Genomic DNA, 21,482 nt, shown 5'->3' on the forward strand with positions numbered 1-21,482 from the left:
TCAAATGATCAAATATACTCTAGAGAATTTCAGATGTTATGAACATGAGAGTACAAATGATGGGAAGCCCTGTTGATTGTGTTAGATCAGGCTAACTCTGGCAGCATGTGAAAATAGTTATTCTGAACTGGTTATTTTCTTTTGAAATATGTTGGGACTTTTGTGATAAGAAATTAAGGAAGAGGGATCGATGGAGTCCATGACTCTTTATGTGTCAAATGTTTATGTATTATCCATCTGAAAGATATGCTAATAGGATAAAGGTTAATTTGGTCAGTATTTAAATGAACTTGCTAAAGAAATCCTGTCTAAATATCTGAGTTTGATCCCTGGAACTCATAGGTAGGTAGAGTGAGAGAACTCATATTGAGAATTTCTAATATTTGACTCTTTGCTATTTGGATAGATTTTTAAAACGTTTTTTTAAATGATTTTCAATGATATCAATTTTAACTAACATTTTTATGTGCTGAATAATTTTAACAAACTGGCTGTGTCAATATTATAATTACATAGTAGTAAATTTTGGATTCTTTCTATATGTCTTAGAAATTTCTGTTACCATTAGAAATATAAACAATTTTAACAAACATCTGTAAAGGGTTTTCACCTGTAAAGAAATCAAGGTTAGTTAATGTCTGAGTGTTTGGATCATTAACTGAGTTAGTCCAACCCACCCTTTCCCATGCCTCTCTATCATCATTCCATGTATCTTCCTAAAGGTTGACATTTTAAATTTATCTTTAGAAAACACTCAAGAACATATTTGACAAAGAAGATACTGCACGTTCTCCCATGATGAGTGAGCAGGGTGCCACTTTCTCAACTGTGAGATTTCATAAGTCTTCAGGGTTGCAGAACCAGGTGAGGTTTAAGAAAACTTGGCGTCCTAAAAAAGCTGGACCCAGAGGTAAGTGTTTTAAGTGTCTAAACTTTCTTTTAAAAATGTATTATATCTAATCTTCTCTGTATCGTTCCAATTTTAGTATATGTGCTGCTGAGTGAGATAATCCAGTCACAAAAGAACAGACATAATATGCAGTCACTGATAGTGGGATGCTAACCCCAGAGGCTCGCACTGCCCCAGAAACAACTCACAGACTTTGTGAAGTCCAAGAAAAAAAAACAAAACAAAACAAAACAACAACAAAAAAAAAAACGTCATGTTCAATCCTGACCCACCAAGAACACATTGACAAATTCCGGGTTACACCCTGTATTACATTATTACATGTACTGTTTGCTCATTGTAAAAAAAAAAAAAAAATCTTTACACACCAAGAAAACTTTGACTATTTCCAGGTTACATCTTGTTTTACATGTAATTTATGCTCATTGTAACTAGTAAGATTGTAATCACACTATCAAACCTTGAAAAAAAAAACAAGTACTGACAAAAATGTATTGTATACTTTTATGCTAAAAATGCTTAAAATCTCTACATTTACCTTTGTTTTTTAAAATAAAGTTAAAAAAAGAAGTTCAGATGGAAAAAATGTATTATAAACTGCATAATTTAAAAATACCCAAGTTGCTATTGTTGAAAAAAATAATGTTTCATTTTATTTGTTTTTTTTTTATTGTAGAAGGGTGAGAGGTAACAAAAGAGTATTAGTTGGAGAATAATTATGTACACAATTGTTCAGAACTAAACTTACAAAACAAATCGATCATGTTTTTAAATAAAAAATATTTATAAACCTAGATCTACATTTTAGATGTTTGCTGGTAAGGGGATAAATCAGATTGGCTGGTTAGAAATATGGGAATCTGTAAGAAAACATTTTATTGATAATCAAGAAGTGAGAAACCATTAGAATTTTTTTAAATTTTTAGTCTATTCATGAACAATTCTGAAACCTTTAAAACTAATAAAAATAAAAAACCCAAAGTGATTAAAAAATTTAATATTCCAGACTAACAGACTCATAAGGAAATGTAGCTATTGCATTAAAAAGTCTTTCAACCTTCAAAAAAAGTGTTTTAATTGTCATAAATATCACAGCATCAAATGCTATTGGCAACAATAGTTGTCAGTCAGAAGAAAATTTTCCTCCTGAGAAGAAGGTTGCAGATTAAGGGAGAAGGGATAAAAGGATTATTGTGTGGGGGAGTGAGTAAACCCCAGTGTGAATTCCACAAATAACAAAAATAATTGTTTATTAATGAAACTGTGAAAATATGAATTTTATTCACTTTTTAATTATTCAGTACACACTGCCACAGACGTGGCCCAAAATGAGATCTCTTTTTGTCCTTTTTTCTTTTCTTTTCTTTTCTTTCCTTTTCTTTTCTTTTCTTTTCTTTTCTTTCTCTCTCTCTGGTTTTTTGTTTTTTTTTTTTTGTTGTTTGTTTGTTTGTTTTTTTTTATGTAGTGGTAATCAGAGACCCGAGTTTCAGATTCCAAACGCGTTAGACATACTAAAATACTGAGTATTATAGAGAAATTATAAAATTGCAGGAAAAAGAAATAGTTGACTTACAGGCCTTTTCAGGATGAGGTTGTACACAGATCAGGCCCAGAACAACTATTATTTCTTACTAGTTCTAAAGAATATCCAACTCTCTTACCTTCCTCTCTTTCCTCAGTTATTTTTTGCAGTGGACTGCAAGCCTCAGTTTGGTATCTTGTTCTTTGATAGTATCTATGCCCCCAGCACATTTTTTAGAATGTAATTTGTTCCTATGGAACTCATGCCTATCATTGAGTTCCTACTTGCCTGAGTCAAGAAGATTCACAATACAAACTAAGGCTTTTTTTTTTTTTTTTTTTTTTTAATTTTGTGATACTTCAGATCTGTAGCATTTCTAGAGTGGATACATTTTAGGTAGAAATTTACAATTTTGAGAGCACAGATTCACTCATTTCACATCATAGATTTGTGCAAAATTTTCCCTTGTCTCCATGCAACAAAATTGTAATAAATGTTGAGATGTGGTCTTTTTATTGTGTTGATTTTCTTTTGTTTTGTTGATTTAAATGTGTTTAGTCTCCTGGATGGTCACTGTGATAGCACTTGGAATCCTTATTTCCCTTCGCGTGGCATCAGTTGCAGTGTTGGTGACAAACTGTGAGTAATTGTGATATATCTTCTTTGACCTTCTGCCTAAAGAATAGCTTCAGACATGAACAATGCAGCTACTCACTCATCAGGGGATGACTCATAATCTGTGAACTTTAATAACTTTTTGTGACAAACTGTGGTGTTCTTTTCTCTTTCATACCTAATCTGATAGCTTTGGGGATCTTGGGAGCAGCTCTGTTGTTTCTCATTCATGGTTATGTTCCTTCTGAGGACATAGTGATAATCTATCTTCTGAGCTCATGTAATTTTGAATGTAATATAAACATTATGTGAAAAAAAAAAGTGCAACAAAGCTACTCTTTTTTTTTTTTTCTTTAATGCATATTGAGGTCATGTTTAAGTAAAAAGACTTCATTTTAGAGATACCTTAAATGCTAAGCATTATTGTATTCCTACAAATTTACAGAGTAATTCACTTCTGGGCTGTGTTAAAACATATCTATATATGTGGATATTTTGCATTCCATATCATCCAACAAGAATTGTCTCATTCTTAAAACATTTTTATAGTTCAGATTTTCATGGATTGTCAAGTATTCACTTAATATTTTATGTAGGTATTTGTTTATAAGGTTTTGTTTTAAGAAATGAAGTAACTGGAAGTCACTTCCACCATATTTTCCACCATATATATATATATATATATATATATATATATATATATATATATATATATATATGGAAGGCTTTGATGACTATTTCTATTTCTTTATAGGTCATGAGACTTTTTAGATGGTTTATCTGGTCATGATTTAACTTTGCTACCTGGTATCTGTCTAGAAATTTATCCATTTCCTCTAGATTTTCTTGTTTTGTTGAATATACTCTTTTGTCACAGTATCTGATGATTTCCTGAATATCCTTAGTTTCTGTTTTATGTCTTACCTTTCATTTCTGATTTTGTTAATGTGGATACTCTCTCTGTGCTCTCTTGTTACCATGCTAAGGGTTTGTCAATCATGTTGATTGTTGTCAAAAAAAAAAAAAAAACAAAACAAAGAAACGGCTCCTGGTTTTGTTGAATCTTTATATGGTTCTTTTTGTTTCTACTTGGTTGATTTCTGTTCTGAGATTGATTATTTCCTGCCATCTACTTGGATGTATCTGCTTCTTATTGCTCTAGAGCTTCCAGCTGTGCTGTAAAGATGCTTTTGTATGCTCTCCCCAGTTTCTTCTTTGAGATGCTCAGAGCTATGACATTTCTTCTTAGTATTGCTTTTATTGAATCCCATAAATTTGGATATGTTGTGCCTTCATTTTTGTTAAATTCTTAAAAAAAACCTTAATTTCTTTATTTCTTCCTTGACCAAGTTATCATTGAGTAGAGCTTGTTCTGCTTCCCTATGTTTCTGTTGAGGCCTCTTTTGTGAATGACTATATGGTCAATTTTTGAAAGGATACCATGAGGTTCTGATAAGAAAGTATATTTTTTTGTTTTAAGATAAAATGCTCTATAGATATTTCTTATAACAATTTTGTTCATAACTTTTATTAGTTTCAATGTGTCTTTGTTCAATTTCTGCTCCTATGATCTGTCCATTGATGAGCTTGGGGTATTGAAGTCTCCAACTATTATTATTTGTGGAGCAATATATTCTTTGAGTATTAGTAGAATTTCTTTTATGAACGTGGGTGCCCTTTTAATTGAAGGATACATATTTAGGATTGAGAGTTCATCTTGGTAGATTTTTTTTTCATTTCATGAGAAAAAAGTATCTTTATTGTTTTTGGTAATCTTTGGTTGAAAACCTATTTTGTTTGATATTAAAATGGCTACTCGAGTTTGTTTCTTAGGGGCATTGGCTTGGAAATTTTTTCTCAGCCTTTACTCTGAGGTAGTGTCTGTCTTTGGCACTCAGATGAGTTTTCTGTATCCAGCAAAAAGCTAGATCCTGTTTACATATCCAGTCTGATAGTCTTTGTTGTTGTTGTTGTTTAATTGTAGAATTGAGTTCATTTATGTTAAATGATATTAAGGAATAGTGATATTTTTCTGATATTTTTGCTGTTAGAGGTAAAATTATATTTGTGTGGTTTTCTTATTTTGGGTTTGTTGCAAGGAGATTATTTTGTTGCTTTTATTAGGGTGTATTTTTTTCCCTGTGTTGCAATTTTCTATCTAATACCTTTTATAGGAATTAGTATATGGACAGATATTGTTTAAATTTGCTTTTGTCCTAAAATATCTTGGTTTCTTCACCTATCATAATTGAGAGTTTTGTGGGATTTAGTAACCTGGGCTGGCATTTGTATTCTCTTAGGGTCTGTAAGAAGTCCGTTTTGGATCTTCTAGCATTTAATGTCTCTGTTGAAATGTCTGGTGTCATTGTGATTGGTCTACATTCATGTTACTTGTCCTTTTTCCCTTATTGCTTTTAGTATTTTTTTATTTGTTTTGTACATTTGTTGTTTTGACTATTATGTGTTGGGGTAGGGATTTCTCTTTTATTGCAATCTATGTGGAGTTCTGTATGGTTATTGTATATTCCTGGTCAACTCTTTCTGTTGCAGAAGTTTTCTTCTATGATTTTCTTGAATCTATTTAGTGGGCTTATTAGCTGGGAGTCTTTGCCCTCTTCTAAACCTATTATTCTTAGGTTTGAACTTTTCATTGTGTCCTGGATGTTTTCAGTTAGGAGCTTTTTATTTTTGCATTTTCTTTGACTGTTGTGTCAAAGTTTTTGTTTGTTTGTTTGTTGTTTATGGAATCTTCTGCCCCAGAGACTCTCTTTTATGTCTCTTATATTTTGGTTGTGATACTTACATCTATGACTCCTGATCTATTTCCCAGGTTTTCTATGTCCAGGGTTATCTTCTTTTGGGTTTTTTTATTCTTTCTACTTTTATTGTCAATTCCTTAACTATTTGGTTGTGTTTTCTTGTAGCTCTCTAAGTGATTTTTATGTTTTTCTAAGGGTTTTTACATGTTTTCTCCTCGTTGTTTTGTAATTCTTTAAGGGAGTTATTTATATGCTTCTTGAAGGCCTCCATCATCATCATGAAGTATGATTTTAAGTCCTAGTCTTTTTTTTTTTTTTTTTTTTTTTTTTTTTTTTTTTTTTGGTATGTTGGTATATCCACTATCTGCTGTGGTGGGAGAACTGAATCCCGATGTTGCCAGGTCATCTTGGTTTCAGTTTCTTAGGTTATTGTATTCGCCTCTTGCCAGCTTGTTTTCTGTGATGCTAGGTGATCTTATTTTCTCTGTCTGGAGATTATCTGTCCTGTGGGTCTTTGGGCCTGAGGGCACAGGAAAGAGATTGATCCAGGGTGTTCAGTTCTCTGTGAGTAGGCTGAGTTCTGATGGCGGTGGACCAGCTCTGATTTTGGGCTGGAACCACCTGGTCACATGCTGCGCTGCATTGCACTGCCTGTACCCTAAGAGTTCCTGGAAGCCTCTCACCTGATAGTCACAGTAGAGGACGTTTGGATTCACCTGTAGGGTCAGGAGGAAGAGCTCTCCTGCTGCTCTTCTGGGTGCCTCACCATCTGCAGACAGACTCTAGGTCCTGATGACAATAGGCTGGCTCTGGCCCTGGCTGGAACTGTCTGTTGTCAGGCTATACTGGTTGATCTGCCCCCTGAGAATTCCTGAAAGCCTCTCCTCCCCGGCTCAGGAGGGAGAGCACCCCTGAAGCTCCTCTGGTTACTCAGCAATCCTATAATGTACTTTATAATCAACATAACTATAGAAAAATTATGTATATCTTACTTTAGTGAGTTAATTGAAGTGCTGGTTTATAAATGTTAAAGTAACAGTAAAAATATTGATGTGTTATCTGTCAAAATGAAGATTTTTCTCTAATCTGAATTTTATATATGTACTATTTCCAAGCATTTTTGGTTTGATGTGTGTAATTAATTTAGTTTTTCAGTATAATCAATACAAACAAGAACTGTCAGAAATTTTAAATTGCCACCCTAACTGTCGCACCATGCAAACTGACATTGACTTAAAGGAAGAAATACTGAGAAATATGTCTGAAAGATGTAGTGCAAGCAATGATCTCCTGGACTCCCTCAATAGAGAACAGAAAATATGGTACAGTGAAACCAAGATTGTTTTACATTCCTCAGAGCACACAGGTATGGAACAGGGGAATATAACGAATATAGAGTTACATTATTATCTATTATTTTTTTTTCATCAGAAACTTTAAACTCCTACAAGCAGCGTAAGATGCTAGTGATCTCCAAGTTAATGGTTTGGGGGCTCCTTATTTCATGTACTTATCTAGAGAACCAAAAATACCTGTTTGGATAAAGAGGGTCTTTTAGTTTCTAGAAATCAGTGTCTATTTGGCACTCTTATTATTCTGTGTGTATGGAATTTTCAATCAGTCACCCGGAGAATTTGGTTGTTTTGTCTATAAAATAATCTGAATCTCAAAATTTGTTGCTGATAAAGCATGGGAATTTTTAGTAAGGGTATATTTATCAACAATTTAGCAAAAATAAACATAGAGAATTTGCATAGATACAGTTTAAAAACAATTCTCTCTTTCTCTCTCTCTCTCTCTCTCTCTCTCTCTCTCTCTCTCTCTCTCTCTCTCTCTCTCTCTTTCTGTTTGTGTGTGTGAGTATGTGTGTGTACTATTCATCTTTGATGTATTGAGTGTTTGTACTGTTTGTAATAAAAGGGATGCTCCCTGCAGCAGACAAAGGAGCTTGACCATGATGTGGTCAATATGTGACAATATCAGTGACAGGGAATGAGGATGGAAAGATGAAAATATAAAGTGTCACAAGGAACCTTTCTTGCCCTTCAATGTGACTGGTCATCTTTAATTGACACAGTTTATTTATCACCACTAAATATTATTTATTGGATTTAGAGTTCACAAAGATCTCCTTTATACAATCTCATTGGGCTGTGAGAGGAGGATGTGAGGATTCTCACATGCAAAGACTGATACATTTAAAATTGATACATTATAAAATTTGTGACAGGAAAAAAGCTCCAATTGCATCTTTGAATACTTTTAAACAAATGGAAAAAGTTTTGTGTTATTACATTAAAATAACTTTATTGTCTGTAAAGGGTAGCTTGTAATCCCTATGATTATGATGTTAAGGAAAGAGAATTACATCTTTGAGGACAATATAGACATCCCAGCAAAGACCAGGCTAGTCTGACCTGCACATGATATCTCTTCATAGAAAACTTAAGGTTAGAGATAAAGTTTGTCAATAGTTCATGGACCATTACATCACCTTTCTAAATAAGATATTCATATTGAGGTGATCTTGCTAAACAAACAACAGACATTTTAATATATTCAGCTTGAAACATTAGCACATTGTGGGCACACCATTGATGGCATCATCATAATCAGGAGAACAGGCAATCAACATCAAAACCTCCCTCTGATATCTCTTATTTTATTTAAGTTAAGAAAGCCAACACAGATCATAGCAAAACGCTAAGTGTACAGTAGTGTGTGGATCAGTGTGTTTACAGTGCATTACAGTAGATCTATAATTTTGCTATTTCTTTAGTTGCTTCTGAGTAGCAAGTGTTCATTGCCTGCCCTTCATCCCTAGTATCTCACAATCCTTAATAGAACTTTGTTGTTTTAGAAACCTTCTCTGCAGAGAATCATGGTCCTAGGCATAGTTTGTTTTACTTTACACACTATCCTCAAGCTCATTCATGTTTGTCACATAGGTTAGAACTATTTGGTTTGGTGTGAGACATTTGGTCCTTCTGTATCCCATTATGACTGGAACTCAAAACGTAGCCAAGGCTGGCCTGAAAGTTATCACTTAGTTTACGATGACCACAAACTGGTGGTATACTTTTTGCCTTTCCCTTTAGAATGCTCATGTTATAGATATAAGTCATCATGTCCATCTGAATCACTTCTCTTTAAAGGATAAATAGTCTTCTTTTCTGTGTATGTACTACATATTTGTTACAGTTGTATTCATGATGAATATATGAAACATTGATATATCTTTATGTTATAAAAATTTTATATAGCTCCTGAGTTTTCAGAGGACTCAGCATTATAGAATCTCATCTTTTGAAACTTGCAAGATTTTACTTTGCACTCATTTTATTTCCCTATCTCACTTGCTTTCTCTCTCTGTTTATAACAAGCTTAATTAATATGTTGTACTGAAAGCAGAATACCAGTAAACAATAAATTTAACCATGCATCTTCACTGTTACAGGCAAAGGTGTTGAAGTACACTGGTTCTGCCTTGGTATAAAATGTTATTATTTCATCATGGACAAAAGAACATGGAGTGGATGTAAACAGACCTGCCAGAATTACAGCTTATCCCTTCTGAAGATTGATAACAAGGATGAACTGGTATTGTAGACATATCTTTTTATTTCCTTAGGCTCTATATTTATCCCTGAATAATGAGTTAACTAAATCCAGGTTTTTTTTTTTTTTCATTTGTATATGGATAACCTGTCATATGAAGAATACAGTGTGGCACATCTCTGTTGAGAGGAAAGTCATTACTACAGAGATACTTGTATCTTTCAGTCTTTCTTTTTTCTCAGGAGTCTGTAAAAGAATCTCTCAGAAATCATGTCTTTACCTGATGAGGTTTATTTCTTTGGCATTGCACACCCTGTTGTTGGCAAACATTTATACTCATAGAGTGCCAAGAAACCCCCTCTGTGTAGGGTTTGCTCTTTAGAACCTGGAAGTGAAGCTTTCTGAGATAAGTAATCAGAGGACAACAAGGAAAGTAGTTGAGCTCTGGATCTGTCTGCAAATGAGATAATGTGAGAAATGTGGAATTAAATGCTTGATCAGTTAGCTACATGGTGATTTCCAAAGAAATTATTCACAATATTTATTGCATAGTATCCTTATGTATTGTTAAAACATTATGCACCTTTAGAATTGAATATTTAAAGGAAGACAAAGTTTCCAAGATTCTCTCATTTTTGAAATGCATTATTATAAATGAAATCTTTTCAAATACAAAGACTATATTTTTCAAGAGAATTAATTTTAGGATCACCTTCACAATGTTGTTATTTCTAACATAGTAGAATATTTATACAATGATATATTACATTTTTAAATAACATGAAGCAAATTTTTATATCAAATATTACTATAATTTTCCATGTATTATAATAACACTAATCAATCTAAATTTTTAACTGTTATTATTATTTTAATTACTACTTCTACTATTTCACTTATTCATTTTACATCTTGCTTACTACCCTTCTCCTGGTCACCCCTCTCATAATTCACACATATTCTACCCTACATACTCTTAGGACAGGGTGGGGTTATGTGGGGATCCACAAACCACAGCACATCAAGAGCCATGAGTCTAGGTGAATCCTCTTCCACTGAGGCCAGACAAAGAAGCCCAGCTAGAATAACATGACCCATGTACAGGCAACAGTTTTTGGGATAGTGGCTGCTTCACTTGTTTGTACCCACAATGAAAACCAAGCTGCACATGTTCAGCGAAGACGAGGTTTAGCCCCTTGTATTTTCTTTGTTTGATGATTCGGTCTGTGAGAGATCCAGGGTTCCAGGTTAGTTGATTATGTTTCTCTTTCTGTGGAGTATGTATCTCATTCATGTCCCAAAATCTTTCTTCCTTTTCTTCCAAAAAAGTCTACAATTCCATCCACTGTTTGGCTGGGTGCATCTATTTATGTATGAGTCAGGGGCTCGAAGGAGCCTCACAAAAGCTGGTACTGGAGGTAGCCTCCTGTATGCAAGCATAGCAAAATATTGTTAATAGGGTCAGGGACTGATGGTTTTCCAAGAAAATATGTCTCAGTTTGAGTTAGCTATTGGTTGTCTCTTCCCTCAGTCTTTGCTCCATAAACATTCTTTGCGTTACTTGTAGACAAAATGAGTTTTGGATCAAAAGTTTTGTGAGTTTGTTGGTTTCACTATTATACCCCCTGGGTTCTTTCCTGTCCATAGAATGCAGCTTCATCAGGTTTCATAAAGTCATAACTAATGACAACCCCACTGATTCTTGTTTCCCTTCCCTATCTATGGTTTCCATATCTTTCCAGAAATGACCCCTGCAAACTCCACATAAGTTACAGACTTCCAATAAATATCATGGAAATAAATACTCCCCCTGATGCCTGCTACAACTGACTTGAATCCTCACTTCTCTCATGATTTCTTCTCCAAATTAGCTTCCTCCCTCCATATACCTTCTATGACTATTCCATCCTTGCTTCCTAGTGAAAGTGAAGCATCCTTGGTCTTGAAATTCTTCCTGTTCATAAACTTCAGTCTGTGGTGTGTAGCATGGACTTCATTATTTGATTGCTAATATCCACTTATAAGAGAATATATGCCATTCATATCCTTTTAGGGCTTGGTTATATTACTCATGATAATATTCTCAAGTTCCATCCATTTGTGTGCAAAACCCATGAACTTTTTTTTAACAGGGCTGAATAGTATTTTATTGAGCAGATGTACCATATTTTCTCTATCAATTCTTCAGTGGAAGAACATCTAAGGCATTTTCAGTTTTTGGCTATAAAAAAATAAATTGTTATGAACATAGCTGGAGTGATTATTTGTGGAATGGTGGGACAATTTTCAGGTATATGTCACAGATTGGTATAGCTGGGCTTTGCACAGAACTATTGCAATTTTTCTGAAAAACCACCAAATTGATTTTCAAAGTGTTCATACAAATATCTCATCACAACAGCAGTGGAGTAGTCTTCTCCTTTCCCCAAATCCTTGCCAACATGTGCTATCACTTGTATTTTTAATTTTAGCCCTTCTTATTGGTGCAAGAAGAAATTTCAGAGCTATTCCGATTTGTATTTACACATTGCCCAGGGACTTAAACCATTTATTAAGGTGCTAGTTAGATAATAAAGTTTGTTCTGTTGAGAATTCTCTTTTTAGTTTAGGCACAAAAGAGGCAATGAATGAACTGTTATATCAGTCAAAGAAAATGCTAAAATCTAAAAAAAAAATCCTACCTTAAGTAGTAAGATTGTGAGATTCATGACAGCCTTGGTTAAATAGCGAGATTTGGTCTACAAACATAGTCATGCCATGATCCCAATGTCTTATGACACCTTTAGTTTATTTTTTAAGTAACTTATTAAATGACTATTTAAATGTACTTCTATTGTGTAAATATACCACAATTTTTGTATCCATTCATCTATTGAAGGACATCTGGGTACTTTCCAGCTTCTGGCTATTATAAATAGAGCCGCTATGAACATTGTGGTGCATATATCTTTGTTGTGTATTAAAGTGTCTCTGGGGTATATGCCCAGAAGTGGAATAGCTGGGTCTTCAGGTAGTATTATGTCCAATTTTCTGAGGTATCACCAGACTGATTTCCAGAGTGGTTGTATCAGTTTACAACCCCGCCAACAGTGGAGAAGTGTTCCTCTTTCTCCGCAACCTCGCCAACATCTGTTGTCATCTGTATTTTGGATCTTGGCCAATCTGAATGGTGTGAGGTGGAATCTTAGGGTTGTTTTGATTTGCATTTCCCTGATGGCTAAGGATGTTGAGCACTTCCTCAGGTGTTCCTCAGCCATTCAATATTCCTCAGTTGAGAACGTTTTGTTTAGCTCTGTACCCCATTTTCAAATAGGGTTGTTTGGTTCTCTGGTGTCTAGCTTTTTGAGTTCTTTGTATACCTTGGATATTAGGCCTCTGTCTGATGTGGTAAAAGATCTTTTCCCATTGTGTTGGCTTCCATTTTGTTTTCTTGACAATATCCTTAGCCTTGCAGAAACTTTGCAATCTCATTAAGTCCCATTTGTTAATCTTTGACCTTAGAGCTTGAGCCATTGGTATTTTGTTCAGAAAATTTTCTCCTGTGCCTATGTGTTCTAAAGTTTTCCCTACTTTCTCCTCTAATAGTTTCAGTGTATCTGGTTTAATGTGGAGATCTTTCATCCACTTACACTTGAGCTTTGTACAGGGAGATAAGAAAGGGTCTATTTTCATTCTTCTGCATGCTCAGTGCCAGTTGGACCAGCACCATTTGTTGAATAGGCTGTCCTTTTACCATTGAATGTTTATGGCTCCTTTGCGAAAAATCAGATGACCATATACGTGAGGGCTCATTTATGGATCTTCTATTCTATTCCATTGATTCACATGCCTATTTCTGTACCCCAGAGGCTCGCACTGCCCCAGAAACAATTCACAGACTGTGTGAAGTCCAAGAAAAAAAAGAAAACAAAACAAAACAACAAAAAAAAGTTTTGCTCAATCCTTACCAACCAAGAACACATTGACAAATTCCAGGTTACACCCTGTATTACATGTACTGTTTGCTCATTGTAAAAAAAAAAAAAAAAAAAAAAAAAAAAAAAATCTTTACACACCAAGAAAACTTTGACTATTTCCATGTTACATATTGTTTTACATGTACTTTATGCTCATTTTAACTAGTAAGATCTTAATCTCACTATCAAACCTTTAAAAAAAACAAGTACTGACAAAAATGTATTGTATACTTTTATGCAAAAAATGCTTAAAATCTGTACATTTATCTTTGTTTTTCAAATAAAGTTGTAAAAAAAATAAATGTGATTCTAGTAAGATTTCACTTTATGAAATAAACATGTTGGAACAGAGTATGAACGCAAGACATCTGAAACGACACAGGAATGCTTGGACTTATTCTGAATGGTCTTCTCTCATCAAAAGACTGAAATTGCTTCAGAACCTGTGTTGTTTTCCTTACAGAGGTTCCTTCAGCTTCAGAGTACTCCAGGCAATTACTGGATTGGATTGTCATATAATAAAGACAAAGAAGAATGGGCATGGATTGACAATAGCCCTTGTAAACTGTAAGTTTAAGACTTTAGACCCTTATAGTACTGGGTGAATTGGGAGGATTGTGGGCAAAGGTTTTTCTATCATTTCACATGGCTTGCCTCATTTTCTATGGAACTCACACTTAAGGACACATTGTATGAGGTGGTGTCTGAGAAAAATTTACAGACATAAATTGAATGTTCAAAGAACTGACCAAAGGTAGCTGAATACTGAGTACATCTCAGGATTGTGTTTTCTAATATGTGTAGAGCATTATAAGGTCAACAACTTAAAATGTTTTGAAGTGACTGAACATCATACCTGATAGAATGAGTGTGGATCTCTCAGACATTCATTTGACATTTTTTGTGGTTGTTACCTTATAGAATTGTTCAATCTATCTATCTATCTATCTATCTATCTATCTATCTATCTATCTATCTATCTATCTATGCCCTACGATCCAATTCAAAGTGTTCTGGTGTGTAAATTCGATGTGTTGTTTACTCATAATCAGCAAAAAAATTAACTGAATATATTTATTAATAATTTATATTTTATTTATTATCTCTTAGACATATGTGAACATATTGTTCCACAGTCTCACTAAAAATTCTAACATGTGGCCATCTTATGCTTGTCTTTGTAACTAACTATTTATATGTACATGATTGTAGGCTATCTCCTGGAACAAGGAAACACACTGGTGGTCACACCCTCAAAACGAATCAATCTGTCCTTCTAAGCAGCTGTTACCTAATAATAGTAATTTCTTCTGAAGAAATGATCTTTGTAAAAATTTCATCTTAACCAGAAAACTGCATTTCACTCAGCTTTCCCCTTCTCTGTTTTTACATTCTTCCTATGTCCTCTACATTGCTGCTTCCTGTCTTTTGCTGCTGGTATGGAGGGGGAGAATTTGATGAAGATGTCATTATTATAAATTAGCATATAAGTAACTTTTCTAGGCACATGGACCAATTCTGCTTCTTTATGTGGACTATAGCTCACTGTGTAAAAAAGGTTTTCTGATGGAGGTTGAGAGCAGCACAGGATTATACAATAACTATAAATGGTAATAATTCATTTTAACCCCTGACCACCTATAGTGATTGTACCAAAACTAGGGCCTGTGACCTCTCCAATTTTGAAGTTTTGATTTGGGTTATACAACTTAACTTTATTTGGTGGGAATGTATAAGCCTCCATTCCAATAAGAAAGCATCTGTTTTTCATATAGCACATCATGCCAGCAGTCCAGCACTGTAGCATGCTGAGTCCTGCTGCAACCTGCAAAACAGCTACTTACCATATTAAATCCAGCCCAGGGGAAGGCATTTCCTTCCATATTGGTTTGAGATTGACTCCTTTATGTGTTGATGTCAGTGTGTGGATTATCTTGATCCACAGGGTCTTACTATGTAGTTATGGTAACCAGGGGCAGGAGCAATAATCTGTGCTGTGTGGGAGACCTCTGTCAAGTCCCTGACTAATAAGTATTTAGGTAGGAGGTATTCTTTGTCTTGCATTTTGGTTTTCTTTTAAAACTTCTTCTCTTCTGTAATTGTAACTTTTCTAAAGTTAATTTTTTTTGTTTTAATTATTTTTTTCATTGAATATACATTGATCAGGTTCATTCACCACTGAATACCCCTTGTTCCATGCCTTTCTTCATAATCAGCGTCATGTTATTTTCTTCATAAAAAACAACAAAAACTTGGAAAATAAAATCAAACCTGCAGGAAAACAATGAAAATGCAATAATATAAAGAATGCCTCCCTCAAACAAACAAACAAACACACAAATAAAACCACACATACAAAAGAAAAACTCCAAACCACCAATAAAATATGGTGTCTGTTTTTTGTTGGTCAACTACAAACTCATTAACTAGTAGGTTACCATATAGCTTTTTATATATCCTTAGTTTTAGATAACTCATCTTCTCTTGTCTCATTCTCCAGTTCTCATCTACATTTTACTTGAAACGTCAGAATCACCCTCTACCATCATGTCAAGTGATACTTGTTAATCTTATTTTCTGTACTCCTGGGTTTCCTACACTGTTATTTTTTTCTTCTGTTCATGATATAATTTTATCACTGTGTTTCTTCAGCAGCTACAGAAACTATCTTAGACATGGTGCCCACAGTAACAGCTTTCACAGCAAACTTTCATTCCATTTCTGGGAACATGACAGGTCTATCTCACTTTTTTATTATCTGTGTCCTTGTCAGTGATGACAGCTAGGCTCCAAAACTCCTGAAAAAAATTTTCTGTTTTCCCTTGAAAGACATTCTTTCTATTCTGCAATTATTAGAAATTTATTCATTTCATTAAATACTATTATAAGTGATATATTTTATTACATGATAATATAATATACATAATATATATTATTCTTATTAATAAATAATGAAAATCCATAATTTGTTTCTTTTTTCTCTTTTCTTAACTATTTTAGAGGTTTAATAGCATGCATAGGAATCCCACTAGTTACCATAAGCAAGAAGTTCATGTAGGACAGAACATAACATGGAAACAGATTTCTTGTTAGGTATAGATTAAACATAATGATCTGTGGATACCAAAAATTTCCACAAAACTATTATCTTAGTTCTTAGATTATTAAAGATTTGAGGTCCAAGTGTACTACACTCTTAGAAGGTGCTATACATTTTATTTTCCCTAAGAAGGACTGAGGCTTTCATTTTTTATTGGCCTTTGTTTTTCTTGAGCTTCATATAATCTCTGAGTTGTTTCTGGGGTGTTCAGAGTTCTCTGGGTTATTATCCAATTTTCAGTGACTGCATGTTATGTCTGTTCATTTTTAATGGGTTACTTCACTCAGGATGATATTCTCTAGATGCATCCATTTTCTTAGGAATTACATAAAGTCATTGTTTCTGGAAGATGAGTAGTACTCCATTGTGTAGATATACTACAATTTCTGTATCCATTCATGTCCTAAAGGACATCTGGTATCTTTCTAGCTTCTAGCTAATATAAATAAGGCTGCTATGAACATTGTGGTGCATGTGTCTTTGTTGTATGTTGGAGAGTCTCTGAGGTATATGCCCAGAAGTGGTATAACTGGGTCTTCAGTTATTACTATGTCCAATTTTCTGAGGAACCGCCGGACTGATTTCCAGAGTGGTTGTTTTAGTTTACAACCCCACTAACAGTGGAGGAGTGTTCCTCTTTCTCTGCATTTTCACCAGCATCTGCTGTCATCTGAATTTTGATTTTAGCCATTCTGACTGGTGTGAGGTGGAATTTTAGGGTTGTTTTGATTTGCATTTCCCTGATGACTAAGGATGTCGAGCACGTCCTTAGATGCTTCTCAGCCATTTGATATTGCTCAATATTGCTCAATCGAGGAATTTTTGTTTAGTCAGTACCACATTTTTAATAGGGTTGTTTGATTCTCTAATGTCTCACCTCTTGAGTTCTTTGTATACCTTGGATATTAGGCTTCTATCAGATGTGAGGTTGGTAATGATCTTTTCCCAATCTGTTGGCTGCCATTCTGAATGAAGTGGTTATCTACAAGGATCTGCCTCTGTATTTGTCATGCTCTAGCAGAACTTTTCAGAAGACATCTATACCAGGCTATTGTCTGCAAGCACTTCTTGGCATCAACAATAGTGACTGGGTTTGGTGGCTGTATATGGGATTCTTCCCCAGGTGGGGTAGTCACTGTATAGCCTTACCTTCAGTCTCTGCTCCACTCTGTGTTCTTGTATTTCCTATTGTGATTATTTTGTATACCCTTCTAAAATCGACTGACGAGTCCATATATTGGTTTTCCTCTTTTTTGAGTTTCATAGGGTTTGTGAATTTTATCTCAGGTATTCCAAGCTTTTGGGCTAATATCTACTTTTCAGTGACTGCAAAAGAAAAATGTTATTTTGTGTGTGAGTTACCTCAATCAGGAGAATAGTTTCTAGTTCCATCTATTTGCATATAGTTTTCTGAAGGCATTGCTTTTAGTGGCTGAGTACTACTCAGTTGTGCAAATGGACCATATTTTTTGTATCCATTTAAATTTTAAGGACATCACGGTTCTTTCTAACTTCTGTTTATTATAAATAACAATGCTATAAACATAGTAGAATATGTGTCATTGTTATATTTTGAAGCAACTTTTAGGTATATGCCCAGGATAGTATAGCTGGGACCTCAGATAGAACAATGTTCAATGTTCTAAGGAACCACATGTTCCCAATGTGCTTGTACCACCTTGCAATCCTACCAACAATGGATGAGTGTTTTTTTTTTTTTTTTCCCAAATCTTCAAAATATCTGCTGTCTCCTGAGATTTTGATCTAAGCCTTTCAGAATGTTTTGAGGTGGATTCTTAGGGTTTTTTTGATTTGCATTTCCCTGATGACTAAGGATGTTCAACAGTTGTTTTTGGTACTTCATAGCTATTCTCTATTCCTGAGGAAAAAAATTCTCGGTTGAGATTTGTGCTTCATTCTTAATAGAGTATTTGCTTCTCTGGAGTATAATTTATTTGGTTCTTTTACTTATTAAATATTAGTTCACTTTTGGATATAAGAGTGATTGGTAAAGATCTTTTCCTGAAGCTGTTTCTTCCCATTTTCTCTTATAGACAGTGTCCTTTACCTTATAAAAAGCTTTTCAATTTAATGAGTACCCATTTGTTGATTTCTGATCTTAGAAAAAAAGTCATCAGTTTTCAGTAAATTTTCCCTAGTGCCTATGTGTTCAAGCCTCTTTCCACTTTCTCTTCTATTATGTTCAGTGTACCATTTTTAATGTGGAGGTCCATGATCCAATCTGACATGGAGTTTGTACAAGGAGATAATAGTAGAACGATTTACATTCCTCTATATGTTGACCTCCAGTTGAACTGGCACCATGAAAATGCTGCCCTTTTCCACTATATGGTTGTGGCTCCTTTGTCAAGGGTCAAATAATCATAGGTTCCATTCTGGGTCTTCAATTTATTCCATTGATCTACCTCTCTGTATCAGTACCATGCAGTTTTTATCATTGCTCTGTAATACAGGTTAATGTCAGGGATGGTTATTCTCTCAGAAGGTTTTATTTTTACATTGTCAGAATAATTTTAACTATCCTTTATTATTCCAAATGAACTTTCAAATTGCTTTTCAAACTTTAGGAATAATTGAGTTGAAAATTGATGGGGATTGCATTCAACCTGTAGATTCCTTTTGGTAAAATGGCCCTTTTTATTATATTAATCCTACCAATCGTAAGCTTGAGAGATATTTCCATCTCTGAGATCTTTAATTTTTTCTACAGAGACATGAAGCTGTTGTGATTCAGATCTTTCAATTGTTTCTCTAGTGTCAAAACCAGGCATTTTTATTATTAGTGACTAAAGTGAAGGGTCATTTCCTTATTTTCTTTCTTACTCTACTTTGCTTTTTGTATAAGACGTCTACTGATTTGTTTGAGTTAATCCAGCCACTTTGATAAACTTGTTCATGTTTAGATATTCTTTGGTGGAATTTTGGGGGTCACTTAAATATAGTATCATATCATCTGCAAATGATAAGTTTCCTATAGTACCTTCTGCCTCTGAGATTCTCTCTTCTAGCTTTTGTATTCTCTTGATGCATCTATATTTTCTGATCCCTATCCTAGGATTTATATCACAAGAATTGTCTTCCATTATCATTTGTTCATAATGTCTATTTCCATTTTTCGATCCTGAATGGATTTTTTTTTTCAATTCCTTCAACTGTTTGTTTGTGTCATGGTGCAATTCTTTAATTCCATTATACATGTCATTCCTAAAGTTTTCTATCATCATCATGACATGTTATTTTAAACACAAATCTTGCTTTTCATGTGTGATGGCATAATCAGAACTTGTTTTAGTAGGATGACTGGGTTCTAATAATGCCATGTAGCCTTTGTTCCTGTTGCTTATGTTCTTGTGCTTGCCTTTTACCATCTGGTTTTCTCTACTGCTACCTGCCCAAGTGTTTCTGACTGAAGCCTGTCATTCTTGTGATCTTGATTGTGTCAGATGTTTTCAAAGTGCAGGTGTCTGTGGTCTTGTGATTCTGGAGCCCTATTATCCTGCAATCCTGAGTGTGTTAGAGATCCTAGAGGTGAATCTGCATCTGAGATACTGAAGTTATGGTGTTAACAATCTTCTGAGTTCCTTGAGGGTGTAAGACATCCAGTCCTCTTGTGTGTGTGTAATATCCAGAGAGTTGAGATTCCTCTGTGATGCTGCTATTCTGGGCCTGTTAGCACACATATGACCTGTGTTTTTGTGCTTATTAGAGCACCTGGGTGATGGGCTTTCTCATGGTATTATGAGAATGTTTGTGGATCCAGTTCCCTAGATCTGCTGCTCATGGCATAAGTCCAGATCGAAAGTGACCTGAGCCACTGGCTGGGCAAGCATTTCTATGTCCTTGGATGCTAGGACACCTAGTTGATCTGGTTGTTGGGGCAGAAGTTGTGCCTTGTCACCTGTATTCTTTGTCATGTTAGAGCACCAGGGTAATTGGCTTTCTCTGATTGTTGTGGGAATGGCTCTGGAACCAATACGCAAGTTCTGCCTCTAATTTATTTTTTAATTTTTTAAAAATTTATTTGGCATCACATAGTTTTTTAAAGGTATTTATGGCCTGTAATATACAAACCTGGACAACACTATATTTCTCTGAAGGCCAATTAGATAGGATATGATGTAGGATAAAGGAGAAAAAAATTCAAAACTTTAATTACATAACTTTATTTGTGATTATATTTCTTTTTCATCCTTACAAACATATATTTTTTAAAAACAAAGTTACATGTACAGATTATTAAAGGTATTTTAGCATAATATTATATGAAAAATTTTTGTCAGTACTTGACAAAAGGTTTGATAGTACACATTGAAATCATACTATTTATAAAAATTATGTGATTGTATTTAAAATGATAACTTTCTACTTGAAACACATATGAAACAGTGTTCTGTGTCACACACACCTGTTTTTTACATTTATGCTAGCATTTTTATCAACAAGATATAAGTTGGAAATCATGTTCACCATAAAATAATTTCTTGGTAATATTGAAAACCAGTTTTTGCTTCTGACCAAAATTGCAAGTATGAAATTAAATGGATATAGTTTTGTGATAAAAAAATTTTATTTTTAATGGGATCAGAGTAAGAATATACATTAGTGATGAATTCTGATAAAAATTTACATGTTATGTCTATTTTGGTGTACATAATTTTTAAAATCATCTTGTGTTTCAGTAAATGCTCAAAATTCACCAGTTTCCCATTGTTGTTTTTGTTCTTCAGTGACTTAAACATAAAGACATTCCACCAAAATGATGGAAGATGTATGTTTTTAATGAAAACAAGACTTGACAATGCTGACTGTGCTAAATCATACAGCTGTATTTGTGAGAAGAAACTAGATAAATTCAATCATTGATATTCCAATGAATGTTAGAGGTAAACACTGAAACACTCTTGTTATTATTTGTTTATGTTAATAATTCAAGACTCCTTACAAACAAATATTGTGATCATAGGACTTAGTCTGCTGTGTAAAGAAGAGACATTCTGGAAGATTTGTTCTCTGAAATCTGACATGATTGAACAGATGACAT

General features: G+C 34.2%; 1 protein-coding gene across 1 annotated transcript in view; it reads left to right on the top strand.

Moving 5' to 3' along the window:
* Positions 1 to 798: 798 nt before the first annotated feature.
* Positions 799 to 21,482, top strand: part of LOC308418402 (killer cell lectin-like receptor 5) — a gene marked incomplete at both ends in the record, with an annotated part of 138,161 nt that continues 117,477 nt past the window's right edge. Inside the window, 3 exons of the mRNA XM_080913754.1 lie at positions 799 to 910; positions 6,954 to 7,172; positions 9,264 to 9,406. Of these exons, the coding sequence (XP_080769880.1) occupies positions 799 to 910; positions 6,954 to 7,172; positions 9,264 to 9,406 (474 nt within the window). The remainder of the gene's footprint in view (positions 911 to 6,953; positions 7,173 to 9,263; positions 9,407 to 21,482) is intronic.

Source organism: Micromys minutus (genome assembly GCF_963924665.1).
Source record: "Micromys minutus genome assembly, chromosome: 3".
Classification (NCBI taxonomy): Eukaryota; Metazoa; Chordata; class Mammalia; order Rodentia; family Muridae; genus Micromys; species Micromys minutus.